The following is a 14167-nucleotide window of genomic DNA, read 5'->3' as shown; positions in this document are numbered from 1 at the left end:
CTTGGGTATAAGACACACAGCAACAAGGAGCAGTACCCTCCATGGAGCAGGAAACTAGAGGTCAAGATCAAGGAAGCATGGAGGGAAGTTGGGCAACTATTGGAGATGGGGTGTCTAAGAAGTACAGCAAGCGATTCACACCTGAGGCCTTAGAAACTACCAAGCAAAAACTTACAGCCTTGGCCAGCTGTTTGAAGAGATATACCAGAGAGATAGAACCCAGGACAATAAACCAGATGTTCTCAGTGAAACCAGCCAACAATTTGAGAACAGCCCCACCAAGCCTGGAGACAAATACTCGAAGAGCATATGGGAGAAGGACCCATAACAACAATGCTCAGTGACTAGATGAGCTAAGAGCAGACCATAGCAACCTCCACGAAAAGAGTCCAGTAACTATCACAGTGGCAGGCATTCAAGAAAGAGTATCAAGGGGCAAAGATGCCCCTGACACAATCCAGCACATAACAGCAGGGAGCAAGATGCTAGCAGGCAGGGAATACACGGAACGCCATAACCAAGTGGTCGGAATAGGATACAGGAACATCAGAGCCTGAGGTCCTGAGGTCAAAATGGGACATGCCCACCAGGGCGGTTGAGAATGACCAAGCTTAGATCCAGTAGGACTTCAACTGGTGATGGCTAACCAACCAAATATTGAATTGGCTGACTACATAACAATCAAAGCACTACATTTTTACATATACAATTAGCATTAAAAGACACAGAGAAGTAGCTAAACATTTGGCCGGTGAACACCTGGAAAGCTGCACACAATAGCTGTCGTTGCTTATAGTCAAGCTAAAAATTAAACTAGCAGTTCACAGTCTATCCAGTAGGGGTGATAGGGCAACTGTTTCTTACATCTTTTCTGGGTGGAAGTGATGTAAGATGGCACAAAACGCGAGGCCGTTCCTCCAGGAAGTGCTGAAATTGGTAATCTTCACTCCCTTGTGATTCTTTGTGATCTCCTGACACCATTCCAGTAAGGACTGACTTGATGTAACTAATGTCGGACTTCCCGGTGGATTCTAGAAAACACAATAGGATTATTTGGAAATTATAGTGACATAAAGTGCAGAATTACACATTTTTAATTGAATAGGTTTAATGTGCATTAACCGTTAAGGAGTTTAAAGCTTTTTCAGACACAACCCCCATTTTTAGGGGTCACATTTATTTAACAACAGTCAGAACCTGTTTTATAGACATGCCGAGGCTACTGTGTCATTAATTAATTAAAGAATTAATTTATTTGGGATTTTCTCCAGTATACAAATTGCCAAAAGTATTTGCTCATCTGTCTCCACATGCATATCACCATAACACCCCATTCTTAATTCATAGGTTTTAATAAGATGTCAGCCCACCCCTTGCAGTTATGACAGCTTCATTTCTTCTGGGCAACCTGGCAACCAACAAACCCAGAGCACATCTCCACTTCACTCTAGAGTCCAGTGGTGCCATGTTTTACACCACAGCATCAAATGGTTTGCATTGCACTTGGTGATGTAAGGCAAGGATGCAGCGCTCACCCATTGAAACCTATCTCATGACGCTCTCTATGCATTGTTCTTGAGCTAATCATGAAGTTTGGACGTCTGCTGTGATCGACCTCTGTGCAGGATGCACATCATTCTCAATCACTTTCACTATGTTATAATATCACCAGCAGTCGACTGTGGAATGTTTAGTTGTGAGGAAATGTCATGACTGGACTTGCTGCATGGGTGGCATCCTGTCACACAGCCATGCTGTGATTCACTGAGCTCCTGAGAGTGGCTCATTCTTTCACATATGTCGGTCGAAGCTGTCTGCATGCCTGGGTGCTTGATTTTATACACCTGTGGCCAAGTAGCAATATAAATCACTCTTTTGTTTCTTTAATAGTCTATATCAGGGCAATTGGATTACAAAGATCGTTAGGCCAGATTTTCAAAACAAGGAATTTGTACCAGCCAGTAAGCAGCAGGTTATTATAAATTTCAAACAAACACAATGTATTAACAAACAAGTAATGTTCTTTCAATGTTTCTCTTTTAAATCTGGTCATAACTCACACGGAAATAAGCATTTTGATCATACTCAAGTGGATAAAAGTAATACAAACTATTAGTGATATTTTCCTTTCAAAATAAAATAAATATTTTGATGACATCAGACCCAGCACATCTTAAAGAGTACTTAACAGAAGTAAAAAAGAGCTATCAATTCTATCAAAGCTATCAGTGCACAAACCCATAGCAGTAACACATAAATACAACAGCTACAGCTACACACTGAGGGAACAGGTTTTTTTCTAAATCTACACCTGTGATTGGGCGTAGCTTGTTAGACATGCCACATTATGTTGATATATAGGATACAGTTACTTTGACATTCCTAATGGGAGAAGTGACAGATTTTTTTGTGAACCAGGAAAGCGAATTTTGACTCATACGATGAGTCAGTGCAAACCAAAGGCAATGATGAAGAGCACCGTCAGTCAGAGAGCAACAAGAGCTGATTTTTACAGAGTTCATGTGTGAAAAGCTCGATTCACAGCTGCTACTTTCTTAACATCAGGGAACTGGTTCGTGTCAACATCAATCCAAAACTTTATTGGTCCGTTAGCGTAGACGCTCTTGTGCAATGGCTCGTCTAGGTAGGGTTAAACTGACGGTTCTCATTCTCAATCTTCTGCTTTTGGGTTGACAAACAAATGTTCCATCACAGACTACTTGTGTCACTTGTAGAAATACGTTTAAAACAACACACTGCATTTTGGGTAGAATATTGCACTAAGCTGCAGGAAGTTCTGTTGGAATTACTGAAGGCTTTGAAAACATGTTTTTCTCTGTTTTACTCTCGTTTCTGGCAGGACCCTGGGCACTTGGAGGTTGCTACTAGGCCACTATTTGAATAGGTCGGGTGTACATACAGCCCGACTAATAGTTGGCTAAAGGTCTTTTAGCTTGGTTGATGGTTTATAACCATCAACAAGCTTCTGGCATAATTCTAACTGAATATTTGGCCACTCTTCTTGCCAGTTAATTTGGTCAGCTTCCTGGCACAGACAGAGCTTTTAAGTGCAGTCAACAACTTTTCAGTAGGGTTGAAGTCAGGGGCAGGGATAACTCAGTAGGTAGAGTGTTCACCCCCATGATCAGAAGGTCAGGGGTTCAAATCCTTTGAATGGCTATCCTGAGGTACTCTTGAGCAAGGCAGTGTCCCTACACACTGCTCCCTGATTGGTAGATTCACCCTGTCCACTGCTTCACTGAGTGAATGGGTTAAATGCAGATGACTAAGCAATTTCCTATGGGACAACATCTTAAAATTAGTTTACTTTTTCTATCCCAAAACTGGTTTTGACACATGATTGAGATCACTATTGGAACACCCAGTTGTGTCCAAGTGCTACCTATGTACGTGCTGAATTGAGGTAAAGTTGAAGAATTTGAAGGTAGTCCTCCTCCTTAATGTTTACATCCATTTTGTGTAGTGTACCAGTCCCACTGGCAGCAAAACAGTGCTCTTCGGTTAAAAAGCCTCACCTTTAGGCCTCCAAATATATTTCTTATCATTTTGGCCAAGAAGCTCATTCTTAACCTCGTCTGACTGTTAAAAGGGCCTGAAGTTTAGTGGTTCCTTGGTTATTACTGAGCATCTTAACAAGTTTCCTCCCATCTAAGGGTGACAGTTTAGGTCTTCCAGAAGTTGACAAAGTGGTATAACTTGTACTAATGTACAGTTATTTGAACTAATAATCTTGGAATCTGCTGTAATTTGGAGAAGGCTCCAAGAGACTCTCCCACCTTGAATCTGCAGTTCCTCCTCCTTAGATTCACTAAGTTCCTTCGACTTGGTGAACTGAGTACTGAATATTTTTGTCCATCTGTTTCCTGCACAGGGCAGCACAGTGGTGTAGTGGTTAGCACTATTGCCTCACAGCAAGAAGGTTCAATTTCATGACTTTCTGTGTGGAGTCTGTGTGTTCTCACTGTGTCTGTGTAGGTTCTCTCCAGCTTCCTCCCACAGTCCAAAGTCACCCAGTTAGTGGGGTTAGGTTAATTGCTGATCAACCACAGGTGTGAGCGGTTCTTTGTCTCTATGTGTTACCCCTGTGACAGACTGGCAGCCTGTCGCATCGGGACCCCGGGACAATATATTGGATAAGCAGAAGAGAATAGGCATCTGTATTACCTGAGCCAATGCCAGCGGCACAATGTGCATTGACCACTGCAGAGCCAGAGTACCAAAGGTATCCTCAGTTATCAACCTTGCCCTTGATAGCCTGTGGTAGACCCCTTTATTTTATCCATAACGGTCATTTTATATTTCTTCCATTTTTGAATAACCACACAAACAGTTGTCACCTCATCGCTAAGCTGCAGCACTACAATGTTGTCCTTGACATTTTTTGGCAGCTCTTTGGACTTGGCTATCGTTGTGGCGAGGTTGGATTGGAAGAAAGTGATTCAGTGGACAGGTGTCCTTTATACACATGATAAGCTGGGATGTGTCTGTAATAGATGTATTGATTGATTGCAGTCTTGATTGTGACCCCCCAGCCAATTGTGGGAGTAACAATTCTAGCTGTGGGTCAAATACTTATTTATTTCAATGGTATAAATAAGTATTTATGCTTTGGTTGGTGTTCTGTTTCTCTCCATTAGAAACAAACCATAAAAATTTGAGAATGATTATTTCGAATGAGCAACATTTAAAATTCAGCACAGGACCAAATAATTATTTCCACTACCTCATGACTGGCTCGACTGCTGGTTGTAGTTTAGTCAAAGGTGCAGACCTTCAAACCCAGCAAGAGGCCTTTTGTAAATTTCAGAAGAATTCAGCTAACATTTCTTTACTCCAAGAAATATGTTACACACAGTTATTTGATCAACTGTTCATATATAAATATACAGGTAAGTAAGCTTAAACGTACCTCCTGAGATGGAGATGTCATTGGTTTCCTGTCCTGCTTAAGGGCAACAACTTGTGACTTGCTGTCATCTAAGGAAGAACAACTCAAACGCTTCTTATTACGAGGCATCGGTACAGGCTGACCTGATAATTCTTCTCTTGTTTCCCTTTGCCTGGAAATAAGCACAAATTCAAAGCAAATTATAAAAATGTAAGCATCTTTATTCTAAAAGAAATGATTTATTAGTTGCTGACAAGTTTCCAGACCATGTTGCTAATTAAAATCATTTTTGAGTTTAGTTTCACTTTTTTAAGGGATGCAAACTTTAATGTAAAAAGAGAAAGAAAAATATATACACATCCAAGTTAAAAGTTTCCCCCTCACACATCGTAATGCGTATTGACTAATCTTACCTGAACTCTGAACAACCTGCAGTGACAGACACAAAGCCAAAGTCCAATTCGTCATCTCTCTTTTCCTTTTTTAGGTCAATTTCCATTTGTTCACTATCTTTATTATCGTCTAGATGCAGCCAGTCATCCTGAGAAGCAACAGTACTTGCAAGGTGCCTATCGGTCTTTGCTTCCTGGACTTTCTCCATTACATACTGTTCAGTTACTGCCTCTACAGCCTTCTCACGGGGATCTGTAAAAACGTGTTCGTCTGTAAAAGTCCAGCCTTCAGTGGTCTCACCGAACGCGTGCTCTGTATCATCTCCACCTGACTGACTAAACTCTTCTTGCATTGCTGCTAGAACTTCCTTTTCCAATTGTAATGTATTGCCATATTCTTGATGAATTGTGACAAAACCTAATTCAGATATCGTACTTGACTCCAGTGATGGTGGACCTTCCTTTGATTCCTTGTTAGTGACAGCTGAACTATCTGAGATTTCAGTGTCGTCTGGGAACAAATCACTAAGATGTTTCTTTACTCTTGGTTTCGGCACTGGCAAACGTGAGAGTTTTACTGGAGACTCTGAAGAATTATTATCCTCTGCTTGAACATTTTCCTCATTGGTTAATCTGCTTTTCCTTAAGTGTACACCAGCCACTACTTCTGGTTGGTAAACTGGGGAAAGAAGAGGAAGGTCTTTATTATGTTCCACCTCTGACAGTTCTTTAGCTGTTGAAGAAATTTGTGAAGGGCTACCACGCCTTGCTGACTGTGCCTGTTCTCCATTATCAGCTTTAGAGGCTCTTTCTGTAGCTGAAAGGTCACCAGAGAAGGTGCCACTGGAATGGATATTCATACAAGGCTTTGGGATAGAATAAGCTGTTTCTGTTAGGCTTTCAGTTTCCGCAGTGACTGGTGCATCCTCTGACTTTTGAGGAGTTTTAATATTAAGTGCATCAATAGATGCGTCACAAGTTATTGCTGGTTGACTTAGTTCTTGCCTATCACCAACTGCTGCTTTATCAAAGTGGACTGGTTTATCAGAATTCGTAACTGTGACATTTAAATTCTGTGGTGTAATTCTCTTGTCACTCTCAATTGAAGGAAGATGTATCTTCTTAATGAGTGAAATAGTGCCAGTTTTCTCACAAAGCTCTGGTTTGGGGATGATATCGTCAGTTCTTTTGAGTGGGCTTGGGTAGGTAGCAGGTTGTGTGGATATTACTTCCGCATTAGCATCCTTGTTTAATGACTCCACTGGGACAACTTCAGGAAGGCACTTGACAGATACACCATTAAATTTGGGTTTGTGGTCTCGGGTTAAACTATCTTTCTTTCTAAGAGGACGTTTAGGAACTGTGTTTTCACTGTCACACTCGTTCTGTGGCGGGTCTTGAACTTTTCTTCTTCTTGGCTTCTTCCCTTGCTGCGGTACTGAACCGTCACCTTGTGGTCCATCTGAACTAACGTTATGATCACGTGAGGCTTCTTCCAAGGCAACATCCAACATTACTTCTCTATCTTTAGTGGCATCTGTCAGTGTCTCATTTGATGTGGGCTTCTGGGAGGTAGCATTATTTTCTTCCATGCTTATTTGCTCAGGGCTTAAGAAAAACAAAGGAAAAACTTCAGAATCATCTGTTCTTAACTTTGTCACATATTTCTACTGTGCATGCAACCGCCTATTAAGACAAAACCAAATCCTGATACACAACAAGTCATTAGAACAAAGCTGCACATCCAGGAAACAAAGGTTAACCTTAATATACAAAGCGACCAATATTGCAGTTCCATACTCCAGTGTCAGTACTGGCTGACTTTACCATCACAAGCATCCTGAGCAGTAAGAACTCATAAGCCAAATAATAGAGATGTTATCATCACAAACGTACACACCATGCAACCAGCACTCACCCTTTTTCCAGCTGACAAGAAGACAACACCACTCTAACCTCATCCTGTTCTACCTCAGTCTGCTGCCTTGGAAGTAAACCTTCAGTGCACATTGGTGTTTGAACAGTGACCTTCCCTGTGAGTAATCTTTCCTCTGTATCCTCCGTGGTATGGCCGATAGAAGCCTCACACCTGTCCTCGATGGGAGTGGTGCAATTTGTAAAGACTTGAAAAAACTCATCCGAAGGGGTCATTGTTGCATCCAATGAAGAGAGAGGCTTGGGTTGGTGATCAGCTTCAGCTAACCCAGAGTTCGATGGCCCCAAGATTGATGCTACAGTTTCGTAACTGAGAAATGAATTCATATATGAGTGAATGAAAACTGGAACTATGTATAATTTGTCTCCTCTATCAGCATGTAGCTCATTACAGAAGCCAGTATTCCCATGCAAATGCAGCCTAGTAAAGTTTTCACTTCACTTAAAACTACACATTTGAAAATTAAGGGAGTTTAATATTGCGGTGGGATGTTTTCTGTGGCTTGAGTTCAGGAGAGGGGTTGTGGAGTGGGTTCATGGGTCAGTGCCAGGGGAGGCTGATTAACCTGGAGTGAAGGTGGAGTCAGAGTGACAACGTCACCTGTGCATGTTGGCTTAGTGTCAAATAAAGTGAAAACTGCATCAGAAGCACAAGCAGTGTGCGGCATGTCGGGACTACGACTAAACGGAGTATGTTACGGTGGCGCCCAAGTTCCCGACATGCTGTGTACCCATGACCCGTGCAGCCATGGAGACGCTGGCTCAAATGGTAGCTGAGCGAGCAGGACAGGTGCTCTACACCATCGGCCCTCCGACACCCTCCCCCAGTCCAAGAGCGACGTACAGGGCTGCAGTGAGGTGCTAACAGAGTACACAATGGGCGATGGTGGATTCGAGCTGCAAGCAGACCCTGGTTCACCAAACCTTGTGATGACCGGGGGCATTGTTGGAAGCAGAGTGGGTGGAAATTAAGAGTGTGGATATCCCTTAATATCCCATAGTGCTGGTGAATTAAATGCACAGACTTAAGGCTGTGGTTAGCTCCCGGCTTTCACACCCCTTAATGCTGGGACCAGATTTGACTGAATTTAGAAAGCTAATGGGTGTCTGTAGGGGTGACATGTCAGTTTAATTCAATGGAATTGTATTTATATAGTGCCAAATCCCAACAACTGTTGCCTCAAGGCACAGCATGCGGACTCTAGCGAGATGGAAACAACGGGGCCTTCACTGGAGAACCCGCCGGTTCCAGTGATTCGCTCCATGGAATATTTTCCACTAGAGCATTCTCATAAAGGTACTACACTCAGCTTTGACCGAGTGATGAATGGTTTTCTCTGGGTGCCACTTTAGCTCACTGGGATAAGCATGCGGCCATATGCCGTACAGCTAAAAGCACCTGGCCCTGATTCTGACCTGTGGCCTTTTGCTACATAACTTCCCCTCTCTCTGCTTTCCTGTCACTCTTAACTGTATCTATTGAATAAAGCCAAAAAAGTCATCTGCCTAGTGCATCCGGCCCTAGAATGTCTTCTGGTGAACCAGCCTGATAAATCTGTTAAGACCAGCGTCTACCACCCTGAGACTGACAAGCTGGTGGAGTCGCTGAGCAAGACAAGTCAACGAAGTCAAGACAAGGATAAGAGTAACTGGTATCACTGGCTAGACCCTCTGTTTTTTGCAGTGGCCCAGGCCTCCACTGAGTTTTCTCCCTTTTAGTTGCTGTTTGGCAGAAACCCACAGGGAGTGTTGGACCTAACTAAAGAAAAATGGGATGAAGGTCTCACCCAGGGAAAAATAAAATTTAATACATCCTGGACCTGAGAGCAAGGCTTTAGTCCAGTTTCCACAGGAGAATCTTCCCCCTGCCCAGTAACATCAGCAGTGTCTGTACAATAGAGGGACTAGGCTAAGACATTTTGTATTGCTCCCTTCATCAAGCTCACAATTACTCACCAAGTGGCTGATTGGTGGTTGATATTGACTATGAAGTGGTGCGGTCAGACAGGGGTGAAGCCACACAAATATACCACCTCAACCTCCTAAAAGACCGGAGAGAGGCTGAAACTGCTTCTCTGGTGAGCTCGGTTAAGGATCGCGATGAGTTGGAGCCCAACGTACCAAATTCAACCATTGCCCCAGTTTACCCCATGTCCCAGGTCAACAAACTCCTAGACCAGTTAGGCACTGCTTGCTTTTTCACAATGCTGGATTTAACCAAAGGCTACTGGCACATTCGCTTGTCTCCAGAGTCTACAGAAAGAAACTCCCTTCTTCTCTTCATACAGATTGTACCAATTTATTAAAGGGCTGGGGGCTTTTAGTCCCAGCAGGTGAGCGGGGTTGACCAACGTGGACGAGGCTGACTAAAAGAGCCAGCCTGTGGATGTCGGCACATAAAGATAAAGTGAAAACTGCACCGTGAGCACAAACAGTGTCACAAGTATAGAATGAACTGGGCACTGAAATATCCGACTCTGTCTAGGATTATTAATAAGCAACCCATGCTTTATGCAGTTGGTTTCAGTTTGAACACTTACCCTTTGTGGAAAACACCCACAATAGCACCCACTAATCCAGAGATATCTTTCTCCTTTTCTGATAGAGAGGATTCTCCTTTTTTTTCTGTTATTGTTCCTTCAGCTTCCAATAGTTCCCAACCTAAGATTCCCACCAGCTCAGATCTTTCCAATGGTTTCTTCACTGTTAGGTCTTCCTCTGCTGTCCTCTCTATTTCAGATTTTCTGAGGACCCGAATATAAAGGATTTTAAAGCTTGGCTGTTAAAACTTAATTAGCACTAGAATTATAATATCATGAAATTCAACGTCATATTTGTTGTCAGTTTACCATGCAATCTAAATTTGCTGGCCAAAGCAGTACAAGTTAGGCAAACACTAAATGCAAAAAACGCAAGCGCATCGGGCACGTCCACTTACCTATTATCTACATTAAGTTCTATGTTTTGCTTGGCACCAATTTTAAGTTTCTCTTCTGTTTAAAAGAAAAATCAAATGGATTAAAATGTATGGCAAAGAAAGATAACTCCGAGCTTTATATTAACATTACAAATGTCTCACCATATGAAAGTTCTGTGCTTGGACTGCTACCAGGTGCAAAAGAAACACCAGGATTTCCTGTGTCTTTGAGATATGACTCTGCATGAGGTAATTCTTGCAAGGTTTGCTTCTTAGTTGCAGGTGGCACAGGCATTGGTTTTGCAGTTGGATTCAATTGCAAAATACTGGGGAACCCAGGAATTTGAGTGAGTTTTGGACACGATGGAGCCATTGCTACCATGTTCTTAACTTCATCTTGCTTATGGTCTTGTTTTGCAGGAAACTCTCCAGTCCTATTTCTTTTATTGCGTAGGTTTTTAAACAAGATCTTGTTGAATGTTGCCGCGGTTTGTATGTTCGTAGATTCAGCACTATGCCTTCTGGCTGATGGAAAACCTGGGATGCATGAAACACATGGAGCAGAAGAGTTTAGGCTGACCATATTTGGTGATTTGTTTGTAATTTGAGCAGACGGAAAACCGGATGCTCTGGCTTTTTTTGGGCAAGATCCCACTTGTGCTATCATGTTTATGTTGAAGCAATCCGACTTGACCTGTTGAGTAAGTACCACAAACACTTCTGCCATTTTCTTCTGAGGTCTTGACAAAATTGATTTTGTTTCACTTAGCCAACCTGTGCTTGGTACTGGAGTCATGGATGCAAATCCCTTGATACATGAAGCACTGGCACAGTAAGGTACAAAACTTATTCTGGATTTAATCTTGGAATTGTAATGGGGTGCAGACTGGAATCCAGGGATTCTGGAGTTTTCTGGGCAAGCTGGCGCCATTAAATGCATAATCTCTGCATTTTGATTTGGAACATCTTTAAGAAAAACTGTCTCCTTTGGATTTTTATGCATAGATCCATAAGTATATGGATCTAAAAGCCACTGGGACTTTAAGCCCACTTTGAGTGAGGCAAACCCTGGCAAACTTGATACTTGCGGGCAAGCGGGTAGGAGAGTTAGGATATTGTATTTAGTGACAGTAGGAAAGCCTGGAATCAATGATGATCTTGTACAAGATGGAACTAAAGGAAGCATGTGGCTTGGTTTGTCTATGATCACTGGTGAGCAGATTATGCTAAGATGAGTATTCCTTTGTGGTCTGTGCATCAATAAATCCGTTTCAGATGGCCATCCCACGTTCAGATGTGATTCAATTGATGAAAATCCAGGTACAGCAGAAATTACTGGACACAAAGGAAGGAGGTTGACCATATTCAGGCCATGGATTTTGGGACATGGAACAGATGGGAAACCAGGAATACTTGAAACTTTGGGACAAGTTGGTACAAGGAAAACCATCAATTTCATTACTCTCTCATTATTTGTCATTTTGCTCTCTCTGTCCATCTGCTTGTCTTTTATTCTTGGTTCAAACAGTGGTTCCTTGCTTATTATCCAGTCTTTTGAATCATAATATGATGGAATTCCAGCTATTTGTGACAATTTGGGGCATGAGTATGAAAGACTGACCATATCTGTCATATCTGCAACATTATACAATCTGGGATTTGGCATAGAGGGAAACCCGAAGATGCACGAATTCCTTGAGCAACTTTGTGCAAGAGAAACGATTCCATTCATGTTTTTAGGTATTTTATCGAGCTCCATTACTAACACGAGCTCCTTTTCAGACGGCTTCTCCCACAATGGTTGATGAATGGTGTTCCAGTTTTTGCTGTCAGCTTGTAATGATGGAAAACCAGCTATACTGGAGACAGTGGGGGAAGCTGGAAGGAGACTGAGCATTCTAGACTTATTACAGATTACTGTCGGTGCAAAAACAGATGGAAATCCTGGGACAGAAGCTTCTTTTGGACAAATCGAGGCAAAAGTTGACATTACCTTCATTTCACCATGGTCAAGGCTATATTCAGTCATTATGAGGTTGAGTTTCGCTTGTTTTACTGCTAAAGGTTTAAAATCTGTTATCCAGTTTTTGCTGAAAGGATTCTCCAATAATGAGGGAATGCCTTCAATTAGAGAGATTTTTGGACAAGAACCTAAAATGCTGTTTTTAGCCAATCCACAATTTACTATAGTAGATTGTAGAATCACTGTCATGTCTGTTATTGAGGAATGCTCTGGACATGTTGGCGTCAAAACTCCCGGTTTTTGAATTCCATCCTTCTCTCTTAGTAACACTTCTCTTTCAGTCATGGCACTAAATTCTTCTTGTGACATCTTTGATCTGCTATCAATAACAGATTCTGAGCCAGGTATGCTGCACACATCTGGACCAAAGTGATTTATATCCACTGGACTTTTTCGAAGAAAAGCATAACTGTGTTGAGACACAGATGGGAATCCTGGATTTCTAGCCTTCCTGGGGCAAGAGCGTGCCAGTGAAACCATTTTCTTCTTTTCACTTTCATTCTTCTCTAATGAAGATGGTGGTAATATTCGCTGTATTTGAGATTGTTTCTTCCAGATTAGCTTTCGATCAACACGCCACTGTTTTTCATAATCTGGTGGCATTTTGGATGGCATGCCAGCAATGTTTGTCAACCTGGAACAGGTTCCCAAAAAATTAACCTGTTTATAGCCAGTTTCGGGCGTCACACAACTTTGCACACATTGTGCACTAGGCTGGCAAACGTTTTTATCTATTTCTAGATATACGTCTCCTTCTGGGTGAAGAGGAAGTTCTGTGGTTGCAATTTCAAAATCTTTTGATGACTTTTTCCAAGTAGATTCATTGTGCACAAGGGATTCAGTTGTTTGTTTAGAAGTAGTAGGAAATCCAAATGTGCTGCTGATGGTTGGGCCAGGCAACAGAATCCCAGCTTTTCTATTTGTCTCCATCTGCGTGTCAGCCATTTCTTTCATCACCTCACTGTCTTTCTGTGGTGCTTTTCTAATTTCCTCTGTAGTCACCTTTGGTAGCTCTTCCCACAGAATGATCCTGTCTGCAGGATAACTTTCTGTAGTCATTTTTGGTAGCTCTTCCCATTGAATGGTGCTACTAATTGGAGGTTTTTGTAGTTGCTGTTCAGCGTTATTTACTTGGGTTTGGGATAGTGGTTTTGCAGCACCAATCGAACATGTTGACTGCAGTAAAACCACGTTTTCATCACTAAAGAAAAGGTAAATACAAAGTCACAATCAATACTCTACAGTCAAGGAGGAGGATGCCACAATAATATAATAAATATATTAAATCGTTTTATTAAAGATCAATGCAATTCAAGTTCATATTCTTCATAATAATACAGTGAAACTCTGGTACAGGGTTAGGGTCACTGTGAAGTAGATATGAATCTTTTAAAATCATTTAAAAAAATTTTTTTTAAATAGCACGCTTGAATAAAGCATAGTTACTACTCTTTGTTCCTTTAATAACTTCATAATGTCATGCATGGTATTCGACAAATGCATTTCACAACAAACAGTCCTTTCAGTACTAAGACACTCAAGAACTGCACCCCACAAACAAAGCACCAAGTCACAACATTTTGCTGATGATGATTCAGTAGCGACTGTGCAACATTTTTTTTCTCCATTTGTTCTGACTTTGTTGCAATGCATAGTCTTTGATTACGTTTTTATTTGCTTCATATTCAGTGCACTGCAACCAGTGTTGCTCAGTAACATCACTATTGCTGGAATGGTGACAATAACAACAACTGAAGCTCATCTCATAAAAAGAGTGTAATTAATGGCATCCAGAGCAGAGGTCAGGTATCACACCCACATACACTTACCTGCTCTCACTGTTTCACTGTTCCTAGCATACCAGTAATACCATAATCTGACGTAATGGCAACCAGTGACTCTGAAAGTGACTTCAGTGATCTCAGCTCGTTTGGCAACACTCTCTCTCCTTTGTAACTTTAACTTACTTTATAACTTTAACAACCAGAAAA

The 14167-nt window shown here is 41.7% G+C and overlaps 1 protein-coding gene across 8 annotated transcripts in view; it reads right to left on the bottom strand.

The window, feature by feature from the left end:
• Window positions 1–14167, bottom strand: part of ehbp1l1a (EH domain binding protein 1-like 1a) — a 50310-nt gene that overhangs the window by 9732 nt on the left and 26411 nt on the right. For 6 of the 8 annotated variants that reach the window (XM_085150977.1, XM_085151008.1, XM_085150998.1 and 3 more), the window contains 7 exons: window positions 10316–13377; window positions 10175–10229; window positions 9777–9980; window positions 7220–7546; window positions 5323–6909; window positions 4931–5081; window positions 865–1031 (listed from right to left, as the gene is read on the bottom strand). In XM_085150977.1, the coding sequence (XP_085007103.1) occupies window positions 865–1031; window positions 4931–5081; window positions 5323–6909; window positions 7220–7546; window positions 9777–9980; window positions 10175–10229; window positions 10316–13377 (5553 nt within the window). The remainder of the gene's footprint in view (window positions 1–864; window positions 1032–4930; window positions 5082–5322; window positions 6910–7219; window positions 7547–9776; window positions 9981–10174; window positions 10230–10315; window positions 13378–14167) is intronic. The other 2 variants (XM_085150987.1, XM_085151050.1) reach the window with 2 other exon arrangements.

This window comes from Neolamprologus multifasciatus, chromosome 3, assembly GCF_963576455.1.
Source record: "Neolamprologus multifasciatus chromosome 3, fNeoMul1.2, whole genome shotgun sequence".
Lineage (NCBI taxonomy): Eukaryota > Metazoa > Chordata > Actinopteri > Cichliformes > Cichlidae > Neolamprologus > Neolamprologus multifasciatus.
This window is presented reverse-complemented; position numbering and strand designations above follow the sequence as displayed.